Source organism: Chiroxiphia lanceolata, chromosome 3 (genome assembly GCF_009829145.1).
Source record: "Chiroxiphia lanceolata isolate bChiLan1 chromosome 3, bChiLan1.pri, whole genome shotgun sequence".
Lineage (NCBI taxonomy): Eukaryota > Metazoa > Chordata > Aves > Passeriformes > Pipridae > Chiroxiphia > Chiroxiphia lanceolata.
The window spans coordinates 26,449,915-26,471,809 of record NC_045639.1 but is presented as its reverse complement, the minus strand read 5'-3'; the positions used below and the strand labels follow the sequence as shown (position 1 = coordinate 26,471,809).

At 37.3% G+C, this 21,895-nt stretch overlaps 1 protein-coding gene across 4 annotated transcripts in view; it reads right to left on the bottom strand.

The window, feature by feature from the left end:
- PPM1B (protein phosphatase, Mg2+/Mn2+ dependent 1B) overlaps positions 1-21,895 on the bottom strand; it is a 61,418-nt gene that overhangs the window by 8,642 nt on the left and 30,881 nt on the right. For all 4 annotated transcript variants that reach the window (XM_032682714.1, XM_032682713.1, XM_032682715.1 and 1 more), the window contains 4 exons: positions 12,148-13,011; positions 10,158-10,275; positions 4,244-4,355; positions 1,016-1,073 (listed from right to left, as the gene is read on the bottom strand). In XM_032682714.1, the coding sequence (XP_032538605.1) occupies positions 1,016-1,073; positions 4,244-4,355; positions 10,158-10,275; positions 12,148-12,993 (1,134 nt within the window). In that variant the 5' untranslated portion in view covers positions 12,994-13,011. The remainder of the gene's footprint in view (positions 1-1,015; positions 1,074-4,243; positions 4,356-10,157; positions 10,276-12,147; positions 13,012-21,895) is intronic.

The following is a 21,895-nucleotide window of genomic DNA, read 5'->3' as shown; positions in this document are numbered from 1 at the left end:
AATACAGGTAGTTCAGAGAAGATGACAATGGGAAAGACACAATAATAATTGTGGTGAGACTGTATTTACAATCTCAAGGTGCACAACTGATAATTCTGAGGTATTTCAAGTAGAAGTTGACATCTTCTCAACACCATTCACTGTAATGACTACCTGACTGAGGGCCTTGTAGCCATCTCAGAAGAAAAAAATATTACAAAGAATTTACTGGAATATGAATGGTACTTTCACAGATCACTTAGCATAAACTGTACAGGAAATAAAGTGTACAAGCACTGATGTTTTTTATGAGTTCTTCAGTTTTCCACAGTTTTTAAACAAATTTAAACATAATTGAAAGGAACACCAGTTATTACTCATTTATACTAAGAGCCACCTAATAATCAGGCTTAAAGGTACAGTAAACCATATTTCAACACACTATTTAAAATTCAAGTCACTAGGAAATCTAAGCCATTTCAGAAATCAGAACTGACGTAAACTAAAATCACTTTACATTTTCCTTGGATCAGTGCATATGGGATATGAAAAGACAGTTAAATGCTAAAAAAAAAAATTGTCAACATCAGTCTCATTATCTATTATATTCAGTGTACCAAGGTCTTCCACACACACAGAAGACAACAGGAAGTGTGTTTGTCCCCTCTTGTACTAGATTTCTGGACCGTAGACATAATAGTTAATTAAGTAATGAATTTGCTGACCATAATTTCTTACAATAATGAACTATAATTTAGAAAAACTCTGCACTTTTGCCTCAGAGGTTTGACTGAGAAAACAGTAGTCACTTAGATGTTTAAAAAGCCTTCAGAATGGGTGTCATTTTTCTGTCTTTTTGAGGATGAACTTTGATAACAAATCCATCCAAAGCAAGGTAAAAACTACCAGTATGCTACCATACATATCCTGTGTTTATAACACTTTATTGACAGTGATGTAAAATTCTGCTGAAAGTATGACACTACTTTGGTGTTCATATTAACAAAGAGATATAGCAATCAAAATGAGAACTTACCCCCTCATTCTCCCTGTGTGGATTCAGCCTACTATACACAGCTTCAATAATATTACGCCTAAAAAAAGAAGTTTTAAAAAAGTTAAGCACAACAAAGGATTTCAAAACAATGAGAAAAGTTTGAGCATGGCAGACATTTTAAAGTGTCAAAGATATTTTTCTTTTAACCTGCCTTTTAAAAAGATGAAGTCCACTCTCAGTGTCTTTACTCACTTTCAATATGATATTTTAGGATCCAGCAATTGGTCAGGATTTGCAAAGACTAAGGAAAGTAAAACATTTGCTTGCCTTACCCTCCCCATGGTCTATCTCTTTATGTCTTTAGAGCTGCATACTCAGATTTTGTCAAGAGTAACATTTAAATCTATATTTTGCTTATTTTAACAAAATTCTTCAAGATTGCTGGGTTTCATGCCTTATTTCTGATGTGGAACTTGAAGACAGTTCTGTTTTTCCACATTTTTATTACATATTTTGAAGTGTGGTGCCCAGAATATAAAGCCTCTGAGATGTGTTGTCTAGTGTCTATTCACACCGTAGAAATTAGAACCCAAAAGCCACTAACTAGACTAATTCTGGCAGTGCCATTTATGGCCAGACCTTCACAGGCAGGCAAAATAAGCACAAAATGCTTCACGGAAAATAAAACCCAAGGTATAAACAGACTTTTGAGAAAAAGGTTATGTACCTACATCTTCAAATCAAAGTTAAATCTGGGATACATTCAGACAACTAAAATAAATAAGATCAAAGTTATTGACAGTTTCAACAAAAAAAAACGGCTACATGAACTAAGACTCCTAAGTCTGGAAGTGGTCAAGATCAAGAAAAACTGTCTTACAGAATGCAGGTAAGCACCAACTGTTGACCCCTCCAAGCAAAGAGCACAAGGGCATCAAATGAAGACAGCAGCAAATGTCTCAACTACATAGTGATGGCTCTTGATGCGACAGAACTTTCTAGCCTAGAATAATGAGGATGCTACAAATTTGATGAGGCTCCTTCTGAACATATTTAACATAGTTAAGAAATCTAGATAGGTTGCTTGGCTGAGCTAGTATGGTATCCATCAGCCTTGATGCAAGATATTCCTAGAGAAAAGAAACTGAATCTTTTCACAGGTGATACAGGAAATGGTTCTCTCCACTTAGTTCCACATGTAGTGGTGGAGGAATGGCACAATTCTGACCAAATGTCTGTACTACAGAAAGCAAAGGCACCTCACACCAATGTAACTGAAAACACCTGGACAGTCCAAGCAAGGCTGCCACAGAAGCAGCAGATAGCCATTGCAAAGGGTTTAAATCAGACTTGAAACTCAGCTCCCTGGGACTTATTCAATCTTTTTAAATCACTTTTCTTTCCTTGAACAGTGTATTTCTCCATGCTTTCCTTTGATGGTAAAACTCAGGAGGCAAGATGTTGAGTAGTATTAACACCCCGGTGCCAAGGTTGCTCGGGACTTTTGTGTACTTCAGCAACAAATGATCATTCTTGAGGCAGCACTTGAAGTTATAAGAAGATCAGAGTCGAGTCAGAAGCCAGTCTTTGGAGAGTAAGATTTTAAAGGATAAAACAGCACCATCGGGTGACCACAGCGGAGCTGACACTTGCAGACCTCTTGTCTCAAAGAATGAGCCAGTAGGGGCTTCTATACAAGTGAGAAGCTTTCAAGAGGCATATACCATCAACAGAAGTGGGGCTACTTTAGAGGTTCCTAAGGTTTGCAAACATATTCCTGGTCACAGTAACATTGTACGCATTTCTTCAGCTTCGACATACATCGGGAGCAACTATAACTGGTGCTAAAACCATGGATGTCAGCCACAGACAAGCTCTTTCTGCAACCTGTTTGAGCCAGATCTTAGGAGTTCAAATGGAAAGACAAAGTGTGAGTTCTTCATGACCTGGTAACATCATAGGATAAAAACCTCAAGACAAAAAACATTCTCTCGTTAGGACAAAAATTTTAAGTTACACAATATGTAAGTTTGCGTTGTGTAATAGTGGGGTTTCTTTCAAGACTTCCATTTAGGAGCTCAATCTTGCAAGTAAAGTCAACTGAAATATGTCACTGGCTGTCTTTGTCCTAAGTTTGGAGGCCAAGAACAAGTTACTTAATACTATATGATATTCTCTTGCAAGAAACTGCAAATACACTCCCTGAAGGCAGGGGACTTTAAAATATAAAATGGAGAGAAAGGCATCAAAAGGCAAATTCTGAATCAAGCCCATGAAAAAATGTAATCTGGATGATAACAAATTTATATGCAAAGGTTCTGGAATAATGAAGCAGTACATGATGCAGTTATTAATGAGCAAAACAACAAAACACAGCAGTTGGGAGGTACCAATAAGAACAGGCAAACACATCTTCTCTGAATGCCTGGAATGCACACAAGTGGAGAAAAAGGCCCACAACATACAGATACTTTCAAGGCCAGAAAGATATAGTCATGGCAAACAGTGCTTATTAATATGTGCATGCAATGTAAATAGATGTATACACAAGTGCTCAAATGACAGGACTTCATGTTTTGTAAAATACAAATATTCCAGAAACAACATGATCTACACCAGGGAACAATAATGAGTCCTACTCTCTGGGGAATTCTAGATTAACAACTGTATATGCAATTCTAAATTATTTTCATTAAAATCCTTACATTATAAATCTCTAGAACATCATTAGCCTCTCCAGAAAACTGATATAATTTCTGAATATTTATTTCAATTAACTTGTAAAATGCATATCCTAGTTCAATATTCTTGGTTATATAACATTCAGTTTCCAACTAAACCAACAAAAACAATTTTCTTATGAGAATGTTTGTTGAGCAAGTAAGTACTGTCCTAAACTTATAATGGACACTAGATGGTTGGGGGAACTGATCTGGTATTTTAATTTTCCCATTAAGTTACTGATAGCTCTTAACAAACGTAAAGAAGTAAAAAGCCAAGAATACATTTATTTTTATTTTTTAAAATGGACATATGGAAATAGTTAACTAGTAGGTTATGTACCAGAATATGAACACTCTGTTTCCTCTTATCATTCTGGAATGGGAATAGTGATACTAATGTTTATATACTGCAAAAGGTAAACTAGCTTCAAATATAAAAAAACTTGATTTGAGTATAGCTATTAGAATAAGAAAGCTTTAAAATATTTAAAAGAAAGAGTTTCAGTGAATTTAACAGATCAAGAACTTCTAGTACTGTACTCACTTGCCAGCTAAACCACCTCCTGGTGGTAAATTAGGGATATTCTCCGCAGTTAAAATACGAATAACATGAGCAAGATCAGGCATTCCTTCTTCACCCGATTTTTCCATAATTTCTAGTTTAAAAACAGAAGAAGTCCTGAATTAATACCACCCATTGGTTAAGACATTGAAATGTAAGATATTACCACTTTTTAATAGAGACATTATGAAAAAGTTACATGTAAACAAGAAAACATTCTTCACATTTTAGGTTAACAGTCTTTGCATGGTGTAACAGAGCAATTCAAATCCATAGTCTGTCTTTCCGGTATGCTGCAAGCCTTCCTCTCTCAGAGAAGCTCAGAAGCAGACTGTGAACTGAACAAAATACCCTGAAGATAGGGTACTTCCTGTCTTTGGAAAAGACAGCAGCTGGGAGTCTGTTTCAGTTACCTACCCATTGCAATGTAACACATAATCAGAAGTTACATGCCATAACACCAATGCTTCCAAGGGATTCTGTCGTGCTTTGGTCTGAGTAACACCTTGTATTCTCAAAGGCCTGAATTTCCAGTGCATAAACACTATGCCCATCATGCAAGCAAGGGGATATATAAGGGATATAAAATATTATCACTTAAGTGGCCAAAACAGAACACAGAAGGGATGAGGAATTATTAAAAATATGGTATTCATTTTCAAAGCAGAAGTATGACACAAGTCAAGTCCAGCGCTAGTAAGTCCTTCTACCTTGGAAAAGAACTGCCTAAGCCAAAGCAAATCTTCCCACGTTCTTTTTCATCAAAAAAGGTTCACCAAGTTATCTACAAATTGTAGTTGTATGCATGAATCATGCATTTTTAAGAGAGGATTTTTTTTTTTGAAAATCAACTAAGTTAAGGAACAGAGTGCCATTTCCTGTAGATACTGTTCTAGATAAAAACTCTTTCTTTGAGCCAAAATCCAAAAGGATTAAGAATGAATCCTCTCAAACATCATCCTAAAAAGACTTTAGTCAGTCTGTATCTTCACTACTATACAAAGATAAACAAATCCCTGAAATTTCTTACAGTTGATTATATTCTGGGTAACTGATCTGGAGCCTGCAACTTAAGCCAGAAGCAGTTACAATTTGAGTTTCTTAAGTTAGTAGAAAAGCACATCACCTACCTACTTTATAGCCTTCATCCCAAGTTTCCTGGTATTTAAACCTTTCTTATGTCTATCACTTATCCAGAAAGCAAGTTATATACAGGCTTCTCTTAGGACTACTAAAATCAACAAAGTGCTTGGCAAGGTACTCACTCTGTATCAGGGAAATCTGTAGGAAAGCCCCCCAATAGCAATCACTTGTAGAATGGTTTTAATACCCTGTAACAAATAAGGCACTATGCTTCTAAGTCCCAGTTTTAAGCCAGCACCATACAATCTTTGCAATGAAGAAGACAGGTATACTACTACTAGAAATGATTAAGCACTGTTTTGTGAAACTTGATGTATATTATCATCCATCCACTAAGGATGAATCATGGCTAGCAAAGGAAATGACAGCTGAATAACTATGCCTAAATCTTAGGATTTTGATCACTTCTTCCAGTCACATTCACACAAATTAGCCACAACTCCTCTTATAAACTGCATCCTTTTGTACAGTTCTACCTAGTTAGAAGTAATTGTACTGCTATAATTTTACTGAGACCCATTTAACAGGAAATATACCTTTTGCATACATTACTTTTCATACGCTACATTTTATATCAAGAGCACATCTAGTTCTGTACATAGGAAAAGTAGACAAATAGCAAGAATTAATAAGAAGAAAGGCTACAGAAGTAAGCAATTATTAAATATTAATGGAAGCATAAGTTTTTATATCTTCTTAAAAAGGAAGGAAAGTAATCACAGCTAAGGACTGCTGTTTCTCGGTACTGGAAATTTCTACTTTATATTGTATAACAACTTCTCAGGGAGTGCTGAACTGGGCCATGAGCATCTTCGCTCCATTTCTAGAAGGTGCCAAATCAAAAATTCTGGTTGAACTGACCATCATCTTTTTCTTTTCCTGATATTAGAGTGAATAATTTCATCCAGAATCTGTCCCCTCTCTTAAAAAAAAAGAAAAAAAGAGAAAAGCTTCCTAATAGAAAATCGAGAATAAAGCAAATGACCAAGCATAACCTTTATTTCATTACACATCAGTTAGCAGATACGCACTGGGGATTTGCTTGACAAAGGCCACTAGAGAAAGTAACCACATGTTTTCAGAAACAGATTTATGGGCATTTGCAAGGTTTTCACCTTCATCTCTATGATGTTAAGAATAATCCTGCAATTATCTTTGCATTGCTAATATAATTCCAACACCTAAAGAATAATTTCCTGATATTATCATATATGTAAATCCATGAAAGTCCAGTACTTTAGTCCTAAAACACTTCTCACTGAAAGCCTTAAACACTTAACTCACAGATAGGTATTTTGAAAATTCAGTTAATATTTTATTTCCATTTTATATAACGCAAGTCCCCAACCAGACAGCATTACAAGTTCTCTATGTTCCAGCACCTCCTAACATGCCCAGCTATTATGACAAATCAGTTTTATATACAGTATATATTCCACACATGTAAAATGCGTCATCCAACTCACTCTATTAACTGAGTATTTATTAATAAGATTGTTTAAGCCTACATGGATCACACGGTCCTATTTATGATTTGTGGGGTTAGTGCTTATTGGGTTTTGTGGGGTTCTGTTTGTCTGTTATTAACTGCAACTCTGATATACTCTTTCAAATAAACTGAAACATAACAGAGAACTGAACTGACTTCTGTGCCTAGTTTTCTCTTTCTGTGACCAAACTTTGGATCTCTGAAAAACAGAGAAAGTAGTATATGCAAGTGGCAGTAAGAAAAGACTGACCCAGCATAACTTCACTACTGTTCAACACACCTGTATTACTAGTGGAAGGTGCCCTACCCATGGCAGAGAGGTTGGAACTACATGATCTTTAAGGTCCCTTCCAACCCAAACTATTCTATGGCTCTATGATTCTACTTTGGAGTTTGACCAATTAAATTACTCAAACCAGAAGCAGGGTTGTGCTCACAGTCATAAATGACTCAAGCACAAGCTACTGACTACAACCTCATTAAGTATTTCAGTATACTCTAGAACTGGCAGCTTTGGAATGTAGTTATCCACCTTCTGTCAACCTCAAGATCCAAACTAGCAAAAGAGCATTGGTATATAGTTCTTCCACTAGGAATCTCTTCCACTAGTAAACTCTGACTTGCTGAATATGCTTTTTAATAAATCTGTTACACTAAAAGATCTCTTCTAGTATTGAAACAATAATTCCCTTTTAATAATTCCAGAAAGATCTCAGGGAACTACTAACTCAACTCATTATACAAATATACAGAATCTCAGTATGCTACTTAAGAATGGACAAATACAAAGTAAAAATGCAAGCACAAAATGTGCAAGTATTAAATTGCTTTTGAACAGATATTTTTTTCCACTTCTTTAAATCAAACAAAAGTATGTCTCAAACACAGCTTTCTTCTCCAAGCCAGAGCTTAAAACACCCAAGTACAGTAGTGGAAAAAAAAACCAGTTGCCTAAAAGGTTTGGTGGGTTAGTCCAGTCAACTTAAAATTTAAGGTCCACAAAAGAACAGAAACAATAGTCCATGCTGAATAGTGTACATTAATTAAGAACAAACACCAGTGATCAAACTAAAATTGCTTCAGGAAGTCTCAAACGATTTTATACTAAGTTCTAATATGGCCCTGATTTATATTAGTCACTTACTGAAAGACAAGAGTATTCAAGAGAACTCATAGCTTCTATTTTTGACATCTATCTTTGCAGTTTAGTAGTTCTAAGACAAGCTTATTTTTTCCAGAATGTTTTTACTACAGGTAATTGTTACTGGCAATCAACCAAATGGATATAACGTGTGGGTTGTTAACTTTTTAACAGATTAAAGAAAAATGTCTTTCTTGTTAACTTACTGTGTTCAAAGGCCATTATTTCCTTTCTGAAAGGAATAGTCATCGTCTAGAAAGGCATTTTAAACAAATCCATATTATCAACATCATAACGTATCTACCAAGCTTTACATTTTTAGAATTAAGTTAGTTTAAACCCTTGAGGCACAGCTCTTTCATGCACTGTTTTCTAGCCCATAATTAGTCTAAAGATGAATGCAAAACTGAGTAAGGTAGAAGTCCTCTCCTGATCAAAACAAGTTCCCACCTTCCAAAACTTTTCTTTACTACTCCAACACTTCAGATGATACTCTTCTCCCACTTTTTATTTTGGTTTTTAAATTAAAAAAATCCAACATATTTCTAAACTATTTTCCTCATGCTGCTTAGTGGTTTGAAACTTTTGCTAAAGCTTCTCTCTATAATTTCTGAACTACTAATACTCAAGGCACAAGTGTAAGGTAAAAACTTCAGTCCAACAACCTTTTTTTTTAAATAAGAAGACTGTATCAAAATTAAAATTTCAAAGAATTTATTAATAATAGAATTTGTTAATAATCAGATAAATATTTCAAGTTCTTCTGAAGTCTGCTTCCTTTACTTTCTCCAGTTGTTGACAGAATTTCCTCAAATATGCTAACTATCATTCCTTGCTAAATACTTGACATTTAAAGGTCTTGCACTCTGTCCAATTAGTAGAACACTGAATGACACAGAGAACTCATGCAGGAGAAAAAAAAAGTAAATTTAAAAAAAAAATCAAGAAGAGCTGAAGCAACAGAAGCTCAGGCTTTAAAGCAATTAATTTCTCTGAAGCACTTAAGCTAAACAATCATTTTGAGTTATATTTGGAATGACTACACATCAGTTTAGACTACACACTCTCCACTGTTGTTTTTTGGTTGTTTTTTTTTTTTTTTGAGCATGTAGTATTTAGTTAAATATGACAATAGAGCTAAAATTCTCAGTTAATCCACTCACTGATCACAAGTTATTTGACAGCTTTTCCATTAATCTTAACATTCACTTATGAAAGCAATAAAACATACTGCAATTCCATTTATTTTTCACCTATTTGCCAACAGAGAGGAGTCACCAAGAAGCTGGGAATAGTAACCTGTAACCACTGTGCACACCTGACTGCTGTCAGAGAAGGTAACTGCTCCTGGCTCTCTCCCAGAGCCCATTAACAGCTCCTGTACTCCACTCTGACACAGAAGGTAACAAGTATTTATCTTAACCAGTGTCATCTAGGAAGCCTGGGATGTAAGCCAAGTTCCAAGAAACATGCCTAGAGTTAGCATTTGAAGTGACCATTAGTGCTCTCTAATCTCAACAGAAATTACAAATAAGCAAATCATTTCAATTTACATCCCATTTAATCAAGAGGAAAAGACACCACGCACAACAGCTGTGAGCTTGGAGATTAACTTGTATCTGAAGGCCTTCTTACATATATATCTAAATTTAGGTTTGCTACATCAACTATCTAGATTACTGGGACATTGACACAAAAACCCAGTACAGACTTTTCATTTTGTCAAAAACTTTCACAGGAAAGGGAAGAAATAGTACAAGTACTCCTTTAATATTTTATAAGAAGGACATTAGCAAGATCACCCCTTACTGAGCTGATATAACACTTTGCAAGTTTGGTAGTTGCATTTTGACCTGTAAAGACAGCAGTAAAAAACCTGAAACTCACATTAAGAAAATGCTTGCAGAATACCAGGATAAACTAAGCACAAGGCCTGAAACACTTTTCCTGACAGACGAAAATTCAGAGTTGTAACCAGGTCTGAATTTGACTCAACATAAGGCAGGAAAATGGCTTTCAGAGGTTTTGTTTTCATGCTGAAGATAGTTATGACACTGTTGTGCTCACTATCACAATCAAATCGTTATTTGTTCACTATCTAGCAAACAAAGTGGATTTCTTACCTTCAACCCGTGATTCCAAGTACTTATCCAACTCGGCATCTTTTTTCACTGCCTCATCTGAGACCTTAGGAGCATTTGAAAAACAAACTAATACGATACTCATGTTATCACGACTCCCCTACATGACAAAGAAAAAAGAGAAGTTAGTACCTTTAACCTTATTTTTTGTTTTTCTGCTCTAATCACATTTTTACTTGTTCCAAATACAGCACTACACATAAACATGGGAAAAAAAGAAACCCTGCAAAAAACCTGTATTTTGATAAGAATCTTTAAGTGTCCCAACGATGCTGCTCACTAAAATCTATTTTACTGATATTGACTGTATATTCCTAGTCTTAAAGTTAAAAATAATTAATGGATTTATTTACATGTCAACCATTTAAAAATTCTATCAGTAAAGCAGGTCAGAAATTCAACAGCTGTGGAACGTTACCCTAAGCCAAACAGAAAAACAGCTCCTGTTGCAAAATGAAATGTAGAACACTCTTCTGGACTATTAGAACAGTTTAGCTCGAGCTACTGGTTTGTTTCAGTTGGAGGGCATTCATGTAAGCCATTACATTCATCACAAGTCTGTTTATCAGAATGCACCTGTGACACATAGCACCTTGAACCAAGTACAAAATATGAATGCGTTTAGTACAGCCAAGGTGACCCTACAGACTATGATGTGCTCAGAAACATCTGTCAACGGCTCTTTTAGGTACTAATTTTAATGCCAGTTCTTCACTAGTAAACTCTGATACCACTTTCCTGATCATATTTCATTTTCAATATTACAATTCACAGCCAAATTTAAAAACAGAGTTCTAATTCTCTTATAAGCAGATCAAACAGACCTATAAACTACTAATTTATAGTTATATACTAGTTTATAGCTTAACTTTTTTTTCTGTGTCACTGTATATTGTTTCTGTGTAAACCCAATCTACCAGACAGTTCCTATCATCTATGACAACAAATCCTTCTCCTGAGGCAATTAAGTAGGAATGTGACATTAATTCCTTCAGAAATACTCTGGAGTTAGTCTGCATTCCCCTTTGTACGAGCATATGGGGACATCTATCAGTTAGTATTATGTGGTACAATTCACATCCCGAAGACAGAAGACAACATTCTAATATCGTTACAAACTGCAGAGATCTAGGATAGGACTTTGGAAAATAAACATGCAGTCACTGCTCAGTTTTACTGGAGTGACCATCCTTTAGAGTGACCATACTTTAATAAGGCTGGTGGAGTACTTGGTCAGACAAGCCACAGCATTTAAACCAATCATACAGGTATGGTATATGCTGGAAACCAATCCTATTTCTGAAAAAAAACCAAACCACCTACTTACCCTTTATAGTTACCATTCTGAATTTTAGTATTTTCCTCAAAATTGCATGTTTGGTCTGTGGCCCAACAAAGGAACTCTATTTGCACTAGCTGGAGCTGCACTCTTCAGGAAATGCTGGAAACAGTACACCTGTTTAACATGTGTAGATCAACCTGGACTTGCTCCAAAAAAACTCTAAATTTGAGGAGTGCAAGCAAGCTCAGATGCAAAATAGTGCTTCTTCAACTCAGTTACAATGAGCTAAGGACACCACTTCAGATGACAGACAAACCCTACCTTGAGGAGGAGATGGTGCCAACACTGGTTTTAGGTAAAAGATACAAACACAACCCACCTTTAAAGAACAAAAAACTCCACAAAATACTTTCCTCAGACCTGATTACTTTTATAAATACTGTATTTAGAATCAAAGTTTAGAGCTGGAAGCATACACAAACCTTTATTTTTGCAAATGCTATCACCTCTCCAAGCATAAAAGATGAGGCTGTATATTCTTCAGCAAGGATATATAGTCAAACTGGTACAGAACTTTGAGGAAAGGAAGATGGAGAAGTGGAAACAGTAGGCCAGGAACTGCTGTTAACATCTGTACCCATCTAACCAGAAGATAATTTTAGAACAGTTGCTAGGAGAAAAGTTACATACCTTATGTAAACAAGTGTCCACTACCCAATTGCACACTTTTTCCAGGTCATCTGATACTTCAAGTCTAGACTTTACAAATTCACAGAGCTCTTCATTGCTCATTACATCCCAGATTCCATCACAAGCCAAGATGATAAACTCATCTTCTTCTGCCCTTAAAATTTCACACACCTCAGGCTCTGGAGAAACAAGTTGTTCTGTAGGGCCTTTACCATCAACACATTTGTAGTCATAGTCCCCCAGAGCTCGAGAAACTGCCAATGAACCATTAACACGCTGAATCATTACACTGCCTCCTGCATTCTGGATTCGCTCTTTCTCCCTCGGGTTGCAAGGTTTGTGATCCTGTGTTGAAAAACAGACTTGTCCATTCCTATAGAGAACAGCACGTGAATCACCACAATTGATAAAGTATACATGCTCAGGTGAAATCATAACTCCCACTGCTGTTGAGCCACTTCTGTCCATCCCATTTCTGAGGTCTGAGAAATTGCGCATATACTCATCAATTTTCAAAAAGCCAGTTCTGATTCCACTCTTGACATTTTCCACTGAAGGTTCAAGAGCAGATCCAGGTTTTTCTGTCGCCCTAAAGTCTTCATTGTTAGTGATGTGTTCTAATAAGTGCGTGGAGCAATAATTTGCAACACGAGATCCCGCGTGACCATCATAGACAGCAAAAAAGGACCAGTCCTCTAAGCCATGGGGAATACCTACAACAGCTGTGTGAGCATCTTCCATTTCCACTCTCCATCCCTGCATACTGCTGAGGCCGTAACGCAAGCCATTCCCTGCACCATGAGCGTTATGTTTCTCAGTTTTTGGTTTATCCAAAAATGCACCCATGTTTATGCAATATTGAATCTGGAAAACAGAGAAGAAAAGTCTTATTTATAAAACCACCACTCCACATAAGCTTTGTTCACCCTTTCCTGTGTTTCTTCTTTATGAAACAAGTGATAAAGCATGTACATGTGCAAAAGTCAACAACTATGTTGGAGGAAAAATGAATTAATACATGACACAAATGAACTGTGAACTTACAACTCCCATTTGCATTTTCAGTGTGAGTTTTTTGTGTGAGGTGCTGTCTTTTTTAAAGAACCACTTCATGAAATTTAAAGTATCTCCATACGAAGGCAGAGTGGTTCACATACCTTTGCAGCCCTGCCAATTTTGTCATCCTCTGCAGAAACTAATTTATGATGGAAAAATAACAATCATATCACTCCTACTCTTTTTCCAGTTTTATTATCACATGAAGAAAATAAAATTCACGTTCATGTATAAGAACTGACTGCTTTGCATGTACTGTGCTACTTCTGTATCCTTGTAAGGCATGCCAAAAGTGACAACAGGGGGAACATAGACCATTTGCCAAAGGAAACAAGGCAGCAATTCCTACTTCAGTACGAGAAAAATTCTCACAGGATTTTCTTAACAAATTAAATTTAGTCCTTAGTATAACACCATTTCAATTTTCACTAGAGAATCACAGAATGGTTTGGACTGGAAAGAACCTTAAAGATCCTCTAGTTCCAACCCCCCTGCCATGGACAGGAAAACCTTCCACAAGACCACATTGCACAAATCCCCATTCAACCTGGTCTTGAACAATTCCACAGAAGAGGCATCCCCAACTTCCCTGAGCAACCTGTTCCATTGTATCATCACCCGCACAGTAAAGAATTTCTTTCTCGTCTCTTATCCAAACCTACCCTCTTTCAGTTTAAAGCCATTACCCCTTGTCCTATCACTATACCTGCTCAATAATCCCTCACCAGTCTTCTTGTATGCCACCTTGAGGGACTGAAAGGCCCCTATAAGGTCTCCCCAAACTTCTCCAGGCTGAACAACCCCAACCCTGAGCCATCCCTAAAAGACTGTCACATGTGATTTTAAGTTCAAAGATGCATTGGTCTTGATGTTAAAATTTATTCAATTACAAGAGATATAAGCTATCTAAGGGAAGAAAATCATCCACACAAGGTTATAAGTTTTTCAGAGTTTGGAGACCTATTTAAAAAATGTATGAGAAGAACCATCTCCAGAGAGCAAGCTTGCAGGTAAAATGGGAATAATCTACACTGAAGACTTAAAGAACTTCTTATTTCCTTTCCTGTATTAGACTCAGTTGTCCTATACAGACCTGGAAAACTATCTTGCACTTTACAAAGTTAACAGAGAATACATTCTTTAAGACACAGATCCAGAAACTCAGATACCACAACTTCTGATCATGCTAAAAATGACCACCCCCCCTTTGATGAGAAAAATCACAGCAACCTTCATCCAAAAAGAATTAGTGAGAATTCTGCCATGACTGACCCTGTGCTGTCAGTCATTAGGTCTCTGACACAGCAGTACCCACCAAGTCTGCAGAGCCATGATAATTTAGTTCTAGTTTAAGAGTTTGTTACTAGGCCAGAAAGAGGTTCTGCCATTCCCCTCATCTAAACACCTTTTAAGTATACACAGGACTACACACAGATAATTCAAACTTCATACTACCACTCTACCTCAATGATCTCTGTGAAGTGCTGAGGATCCCCACTATTACAGGCCTCAACAGCTTATGCCTCTTTAAACCATCTCCCACTCTTAGTTTAATACAAATTTTGACGAACTTCCCCAAATACTGCAGCAACTCTGTACCTGGTCTATTTTTAGTCTAGCTTTACTGTCTTAGTCCAGGTTTAATGGCCTTTGATTCAAGTGCTACTAACATTATGCAAAAGGAGCAACGTGGTTCTGTAAGAGACTGAACATCATGTAACTTGATTTACTTTTATTTTGGGAGGGAAAAAAAAAAAAGAAAAGGTAGGGGAAGTACCTGCCTAAGCCAAATCAGCTGTGAAGTGCCAGAATCTAAACAGCTCATGTTTGAGTACTATGCTATGTTCTACTTACTAATCTTCAAATTATCTATTTTGACATGGAATAAAACACTGATGGGACTCCAGGTTTAGAAAGATTTGCTGGAAAAGATGATTTCTGAAATAGCCACTATAAACTGAGGTTTTACACGGACAGTACAAATGCTAATTAACACTGTGCAACTGCCCTGTCCAGTTGAGCCATGAGTACTACCAAGAGTTCTAGTAGTACCATTTATTAGGGAACTCCACACTTGTGTAATTGTAACTGTCTATGTATTAATCTTCTGCTATCAAGTCTGATGTTACCATACGCAAGTCTTGTACTTAGTAAACTGTCTTATGTAGCTATTAAAGGAATTTTGTGACACCCAAGATAGTATTCTGAGATTTTTTTTGCTCTTGAAACAGGGTGTTTTATGTACAAACCCAAATCTAACCTTCCCAAAATACTTTCTGTACTTTTAACAACTTTAAAAGTCATTAAGCCCTGTAAAACACATGCAAACCATTCTAAACTTCCCTTACCTTCCTCACCATTTCAATTTTATTACATTATCTAAAGAATTCCACACATAAGAAACCACAAATATTTTCTTTATTCCTTATCTCTGTATTTACCATCCACTGGCCTCTAATTATATTACCTAGGAGAGTAAAGATGACAAAATGGCTACACAGCTTATGTTATGCATTGTAAGCTTCACACTGTATGCAGTTTGTAAATGAAACTAGTAAGGTACACTCTATTCACAATTATTTTGTATCGTTATTTTTCCTTCTTTATTCAAAAAGAGCATTTGCAACACTGTGAATCAGTGGAAGCGACACACAAAGGGTATTTCATCACGGAGATACACAGCCAAAACTATTCACAATCCTTCCTCTCGAAACATCTGATTTTGCTTTGGAAAAAAACCCCAAACAAAAAATAATCTGTGTCAAATGGTGTCATAAAAGCAAAGTAAGGCAGTTCAACATACCAATACAAGTGTTTTCAGTAACTGATGTTCTCAGTTAAGAGCTGAACAAGTTCCACATAGTTTAACAGTTCAAATAACATCAGACTCGTGTAAGGATTCTAATAGCTCATGATCACTTATTCACAAATTACACACAATATAAAGCTATTTTATAAGCACATAAAAACATTTTTACCAATAAAACTGTAATATAGGCCTGAAATGCTAGACCTCCTCCAATAAATGGCAGACATCCTCCAATACTTCAGACCTTCTATGAAACTCCTCTAATTGAGTAAAGTACATCCTTTTGATTTTAAGTTCTTAAGATCAAAAATGTGTAAGAAATCATATGACTGAGTAAGAAAAAAGATCAAAACCTAGTTGCAGAAGCCTGTGAGTTCACTATTGAGTGTTGTGTTTTATATATGTAAAATAAAAAATACTATTTAAAAAAACCCCATCAAATGCATTTTTCATACCTTAGAGCTTCACCTATTTCATAAGTAGCTTTGCTTTTTTACAGCTCATGAATGAGGAACTAAAAAAAAAAAGATCATACTACTCAAGATTATGTTCTTAATATTCAAAATATCCCATTTCCTATTGCAGATCTTTAATAAAGGATGCAGAGATTGACTTGCAATCAGCAAGAAAACATTAAGCCTAGGAATCAACTTGTGTCCTTTGCCTCTTAGGCTTTTATCACACATCTCTGAGAAGAGCACAGCTCTACCTTCTCTGTACCTCCCATTACAGTGTTGGAAGACAGCTTGGCCTTTTCTTCTCCACACTCTAGAAACTCATCTCTCACCTCTCCTCATACATCACATGCTCCAGCCCCTAAGTAAGAGTTGCCCTCTGCTCCACTATATCTATGCCTTTCCTGTAATGGCAGGCCAACACTGCACACTGTATTCCAGATGCAGCCTCATGAGTTCCAAAGAGAGGAAAATAATCACTCCTCCCAAAATGTCGGATACACCTTTTCTAACATGGCCCAAACTTCCACCACTACAGACACACTGCTCTTTAATGTTCAACTCACCTGCCCTTGTTCTCCACCAGGACACCACAGCTCTTTTCTGCAAAGCTCATTCCTAGATAGTTATCATACAGCCTGTATAGAGGCACAAGGTTTCTTTATTCCAGGTACATGACTTGATTACCCTTCCTGAGGTTACCATCAAACCATTTGTCCAGCCTACCAACATCTATCAACTGTTAAGGCCTACCACTGGGTTTATGGACCACTTAAGAATTAATACCCTCTCACTGTCCAAATTCTTAATGAAGACTTCATCATGCTTCCACTCAGTCAAAATATCTCAACATTCTTGAGGGACTCAAGGTATTAAGTCCCAAACACCTTTGTAGAGCAAGAGTCAATCTTAACAGAAAACAGTCAACAGAGGAACAGATGAAGTGTCCACCTTCAAGTCAGTAATTCAGTTGGTTTAACCAATATATGGAAACTTAAAACTTCAGTATCCTTCAGCTTTGAGATTTAATCTCTAAAGATCCCATTTTTAAACAAAATTTAATTGTGTAACACATCAGTTTGAGAAAACAACTTAATTTCCTTGTGGTGAAAATGTTTACCTCACATAAAATCACTAGTTCAGATTTTCAAAATTTGGATGACCCTACCTACTGCAGTTCCCAAACTTTCTCGGAAATGTAGAAGGACTTAGTTCTCATCCATGCTCCACACACTAGTCTTTAAAACTGTATATATTATTCAGATCAAGAATGAAAACCTAGGATTCTCTTCTCCCAGGTTTTCCCAACTCCAGGAAAAAGGCAAAAGACAAATAATTAACATTTAAAAAAATTTATTGCCTGGCAAAGACCAATAATCACCAAGGCTCAAAGGATTTTGGATGGCCTTTACAAAGGAAGAAAATATTGACCTTTGCCCCTCTCTGGCAATGAATTAACTAAATCTGATCAATACACTGCAAAAGCAGAGGCTCTAACTACTGCTTTAGCTTTACATCAATAGCTAAGCCATTTCCAAGAGAGTTCAGGGCAGCAAGTTGCTAACAAAAGCTGACATCCATTTCCCAGGGCAAAAACCTAACCCAAGGTTTACTTCTCTACAATCCCAATATACATTCTTTGATGTTTCCTACCTGATACAAATCCTACCTGAGGTCCTTATCTCATATACAAGCAACATAAGCAATAATTCAGGTTCAGGAAACCAAAGATATCTAGCATTTTGAGGTAGGGAAGTACAAATACAAAAGTCATGTCCTCTGACATGCAAGAAGAATTCCTGACCAATATCCTTTTTGCCCCAGCTACAGTGAAGAATTTCTTTGGTATTAGATCAGCCATATAGTAAAGGGCCTTAAAGTCACATCTGTGTATACACTTGCATTTATGTTTAAGAGACAAACAACTATACCTGCTAATTATAAATTGGCAAATGGTTCTTGCTCAGTTACAGATACTCATGATTTTCTACTATATCATAAAGGGGAAATAGGCAGCTATTTTAAATGAAAAGCTTGTTCCTTTCCATTTAGATTTATATTTGACAGGCAGAAATACTTACTTCATGGTTGTAATGAAGGCAGCTGTCCTGATTCAAGCTAGGATAGAGTTAATTTTCTTTCTAGTAGCTGGTATAAAGTTGTGGTTTGGATACAGTATGAGAATAATGTTGATAACACACTGATGTTTTTAGTTGTTGCTAAGTACTGTTAGCTATACTAAGTCAAGGACTTGTCAGCTTCTCATACCCTGCCAGCAAGGAGGCTGGAGGGGCACAAGAACTCGGGAAGGAACACAGACAGGACAGCTGGCCCAAACTGGCCAAAGGGATATTCCATACCACATGACATCATAGTCAATATATAAACTGGGAGGAAAGTTGGCCAGGGGCTACTGCTCAGGAACTGGTTGGGCCTTGGTCAGCAAGTGGTGAGCAACTGCATTGTGCATCACTTGTTTTGCATATTTTAATTCTTTTATTATTACAATTTTCTTCCTTTTCTGTCCCAATAAACTGTCTTTAACTCAACCCACAAGTTTTCTCACTTTTATTCTTCTGTTTCTCTCTCCCATCTGACTGGAGCTGGGGTAGCGAGTGAGCAGCTGTGTGGTGAGTAGTTGCCAGATGGGGTTAAACCACAACAATCATTTCTGGTGCCCAACACAGGGCACAACAAGTTGAAATAATAACAAATCTGACTAGAACGCATCAGAAGAGATTTGCTATAAGCATTCATTATATTAGTTTAGTCACTGGTCACAATGGTGATGTATTTGCTCTCAAAGTTGGTGTGCTTGTTCGTAAAGTTGCGTTACATAATACTTCACTTTACTTGTATATATTGCCCCACGTGCTGTTTATCACCCATGGGAACTGGCCTAAGGTTATCATGTTGTTGTATTCCATAACACTGTCTAATAATACGACAGAATTGTTGGTCATGAAACTAATCTGGTATTTGTACTCAGCACTGCCGACATCTCCAGACTTCGGGAGCCATCTATAGGAAACTATTACTAATTACAACTTTTACCTTTTCTCCTCAGAGACCCAATCCATGGGGGAGATCGGTACCTACCTTCATCTTCCTCTTCTCCTCCAGGCTAATTAAAACAGTACTTGAGAATTTTTAATATCCTTGGGATGTTGAAGCTAGCATTCCTATTGCTATGTCTTCTGGACATGTTCAAGATGTTGTTTAGGGGTAAATGATTATTTCAGAGCCATACAGAGATCTGCCCTGAGGTTGGACAGTAATAAGTGGCAGGGTGTATGGGCAAGTGCCTATGACAGGGGGCACCTTCAGTGCTTTGGAATTTCAGCACTGAACAAGCACAAAATCTGGAAAAACTATGCTGTCACTCAGACAATACCAGAGAGAATCAAAGTCAGGCAATGTGCTAGGGCTTGGCCCAGGCCTCCTGAGCCCTGTTCAACACTATACAGTAGCTCTGAGGGCAAAAAAAGCCTCTGGATCTGATGGCAAAATGACTGGTACAGCAGCTACTCCAACGCCAGTGACAGACATTGTGGCTAAACGAAAGCACCAACTTCTGTCTGTACCAGCCCCCCTATAGACAAGGAGAGATATATATGGAAGTGAGCTCATTTAGAAGGGATGAAGAAGCAGGACCATCACGAGAAGAGGCAGTGGAAGAGGCAGAACCCATAAAAGAGACAGTACCCATCTCATGTTTTGTTAAACAGCACACCCCTGAGTGAGCTGCAGTATACGCAAAAAGATTTCAGCCATCATCCAGGCAAGGACATGATCACCTGGCTGCTCCAGTGCTGGAATAATAGGGCCAGTAGCCTGGAGTTAGAGGGTAGGGAGGCTAAGCATCTGCGATCCTGTTCTACAGAAGGGGGCATTAATGAAACAATTGGAAAAGGGGCACAAGCCCTCAGCCCCTGGAAGCAACTCCTGCCAGGTACGAAGGAAAGGTATCCCTTCACTGAAGATGTTATGCTACCCGGGCAAGTGGACTCACTTCAGCAGAGCTCACTGCCATATGGCCAGTGCAGACTAACAGTAGACTATCACAGTCTGAATGAAGTCATGCCCCCTCCGAGTCCAGCTGTGCCAGACACGCCAGAACTTCAATATCAAGAGGAGTCAGAGGCAGCCAAGTGGCATGTCAACTGATAGTGCTAATGCAGTTCTCAATCCCTTTGGCAGCAGAGTGCAGGCCATCCAGTATACCTGGAATTGACAGGTGGAAACACAGATCTACCATTTGCCATGGACTGATCCAGACTGTATTCAAACAAGGCAAAGCTCTAGAACACCTAATACATTGATGACAACATTGTGTGGGGTGATACAGCAACAGAAGTTTTTGAGACAGGAAGAAATAGTTTGAACCCTTCTGAAAGCTGGTTTTGCCATAAAACAAAGAAAGGTCAAGGGACCTGCACAGGAGATCCAGCAATCACCCACGGGACTGCATTTGCTCAAGAAGCTGGGTGCACATGGTGGGTAATGTAGAAGGATGAGGAATTCCAATGTGTACCTCAAGGGGATTTGATTCTGGGTAAGGACAGGCAATGATTTGAATCGTATTATGTTATTTGCTATATAATATTGTAAGTCATCACTATTACAGTTGTTAAATAATAATCAAGCATATTATAGCAGAATTACTCAGATTAACGAAGAACAAATTTTGATGACAGAACTAGACAAGTGCAGCAGTAATGGCTTTAGCATGAAACAACCCTAATCTCTCCTACCATGACAGATGAAGCCCGAAGTCATGGACTAAAAAAGCTCAACAGACATTGTGGAGGGATGGCCCACAGACTGATAGAAAAGAGTATCATGGAATGATATCTGTGTGAATTTATCAAAAGGAAGGAAAGGTGACAGTGATTACTTGGGATCTACTAGAAAGTGTGGGACCTGGGTATGATGCAAATAGAGTCAATTAATTTTCTACTAGCTGGTATAGAATTGTGTTTGGATACACTATGAGAATAATGTAGATAACACACTGATGTTTTTAGTTGTTGCTATGTAGTGTTTATACCAATTCAAGGACTTTTCTGCTTCTCATACCCTGCCAGCAAGAAGGCTAAAGGGGCACAAGAAGATGGGAGGATACATAGCCAGGACATTATTTTTTTCCCTCCTTTTCTTCCCCATTAAAAAGTCTATATCTCAACCCATGAATTTTCTCACTTTTATGATTTGTTTTCCCATCCCCCCTTGGAGAGGGAGGAGGGGGAGTGAGCAAGCAGCTGTGTGGTGCTTAGTTGCTGGTTAGGGTTAAACCATAACAGTAACCAACATATAATTAGATTACAAAGGTCTAAAAGCCATAATCAAAGTTCTTATAGATACTATAAAGTAATTTTCAGATCACATGTCAGCTTCAAAGAGAACATCAGAACTAAACTAATACCTT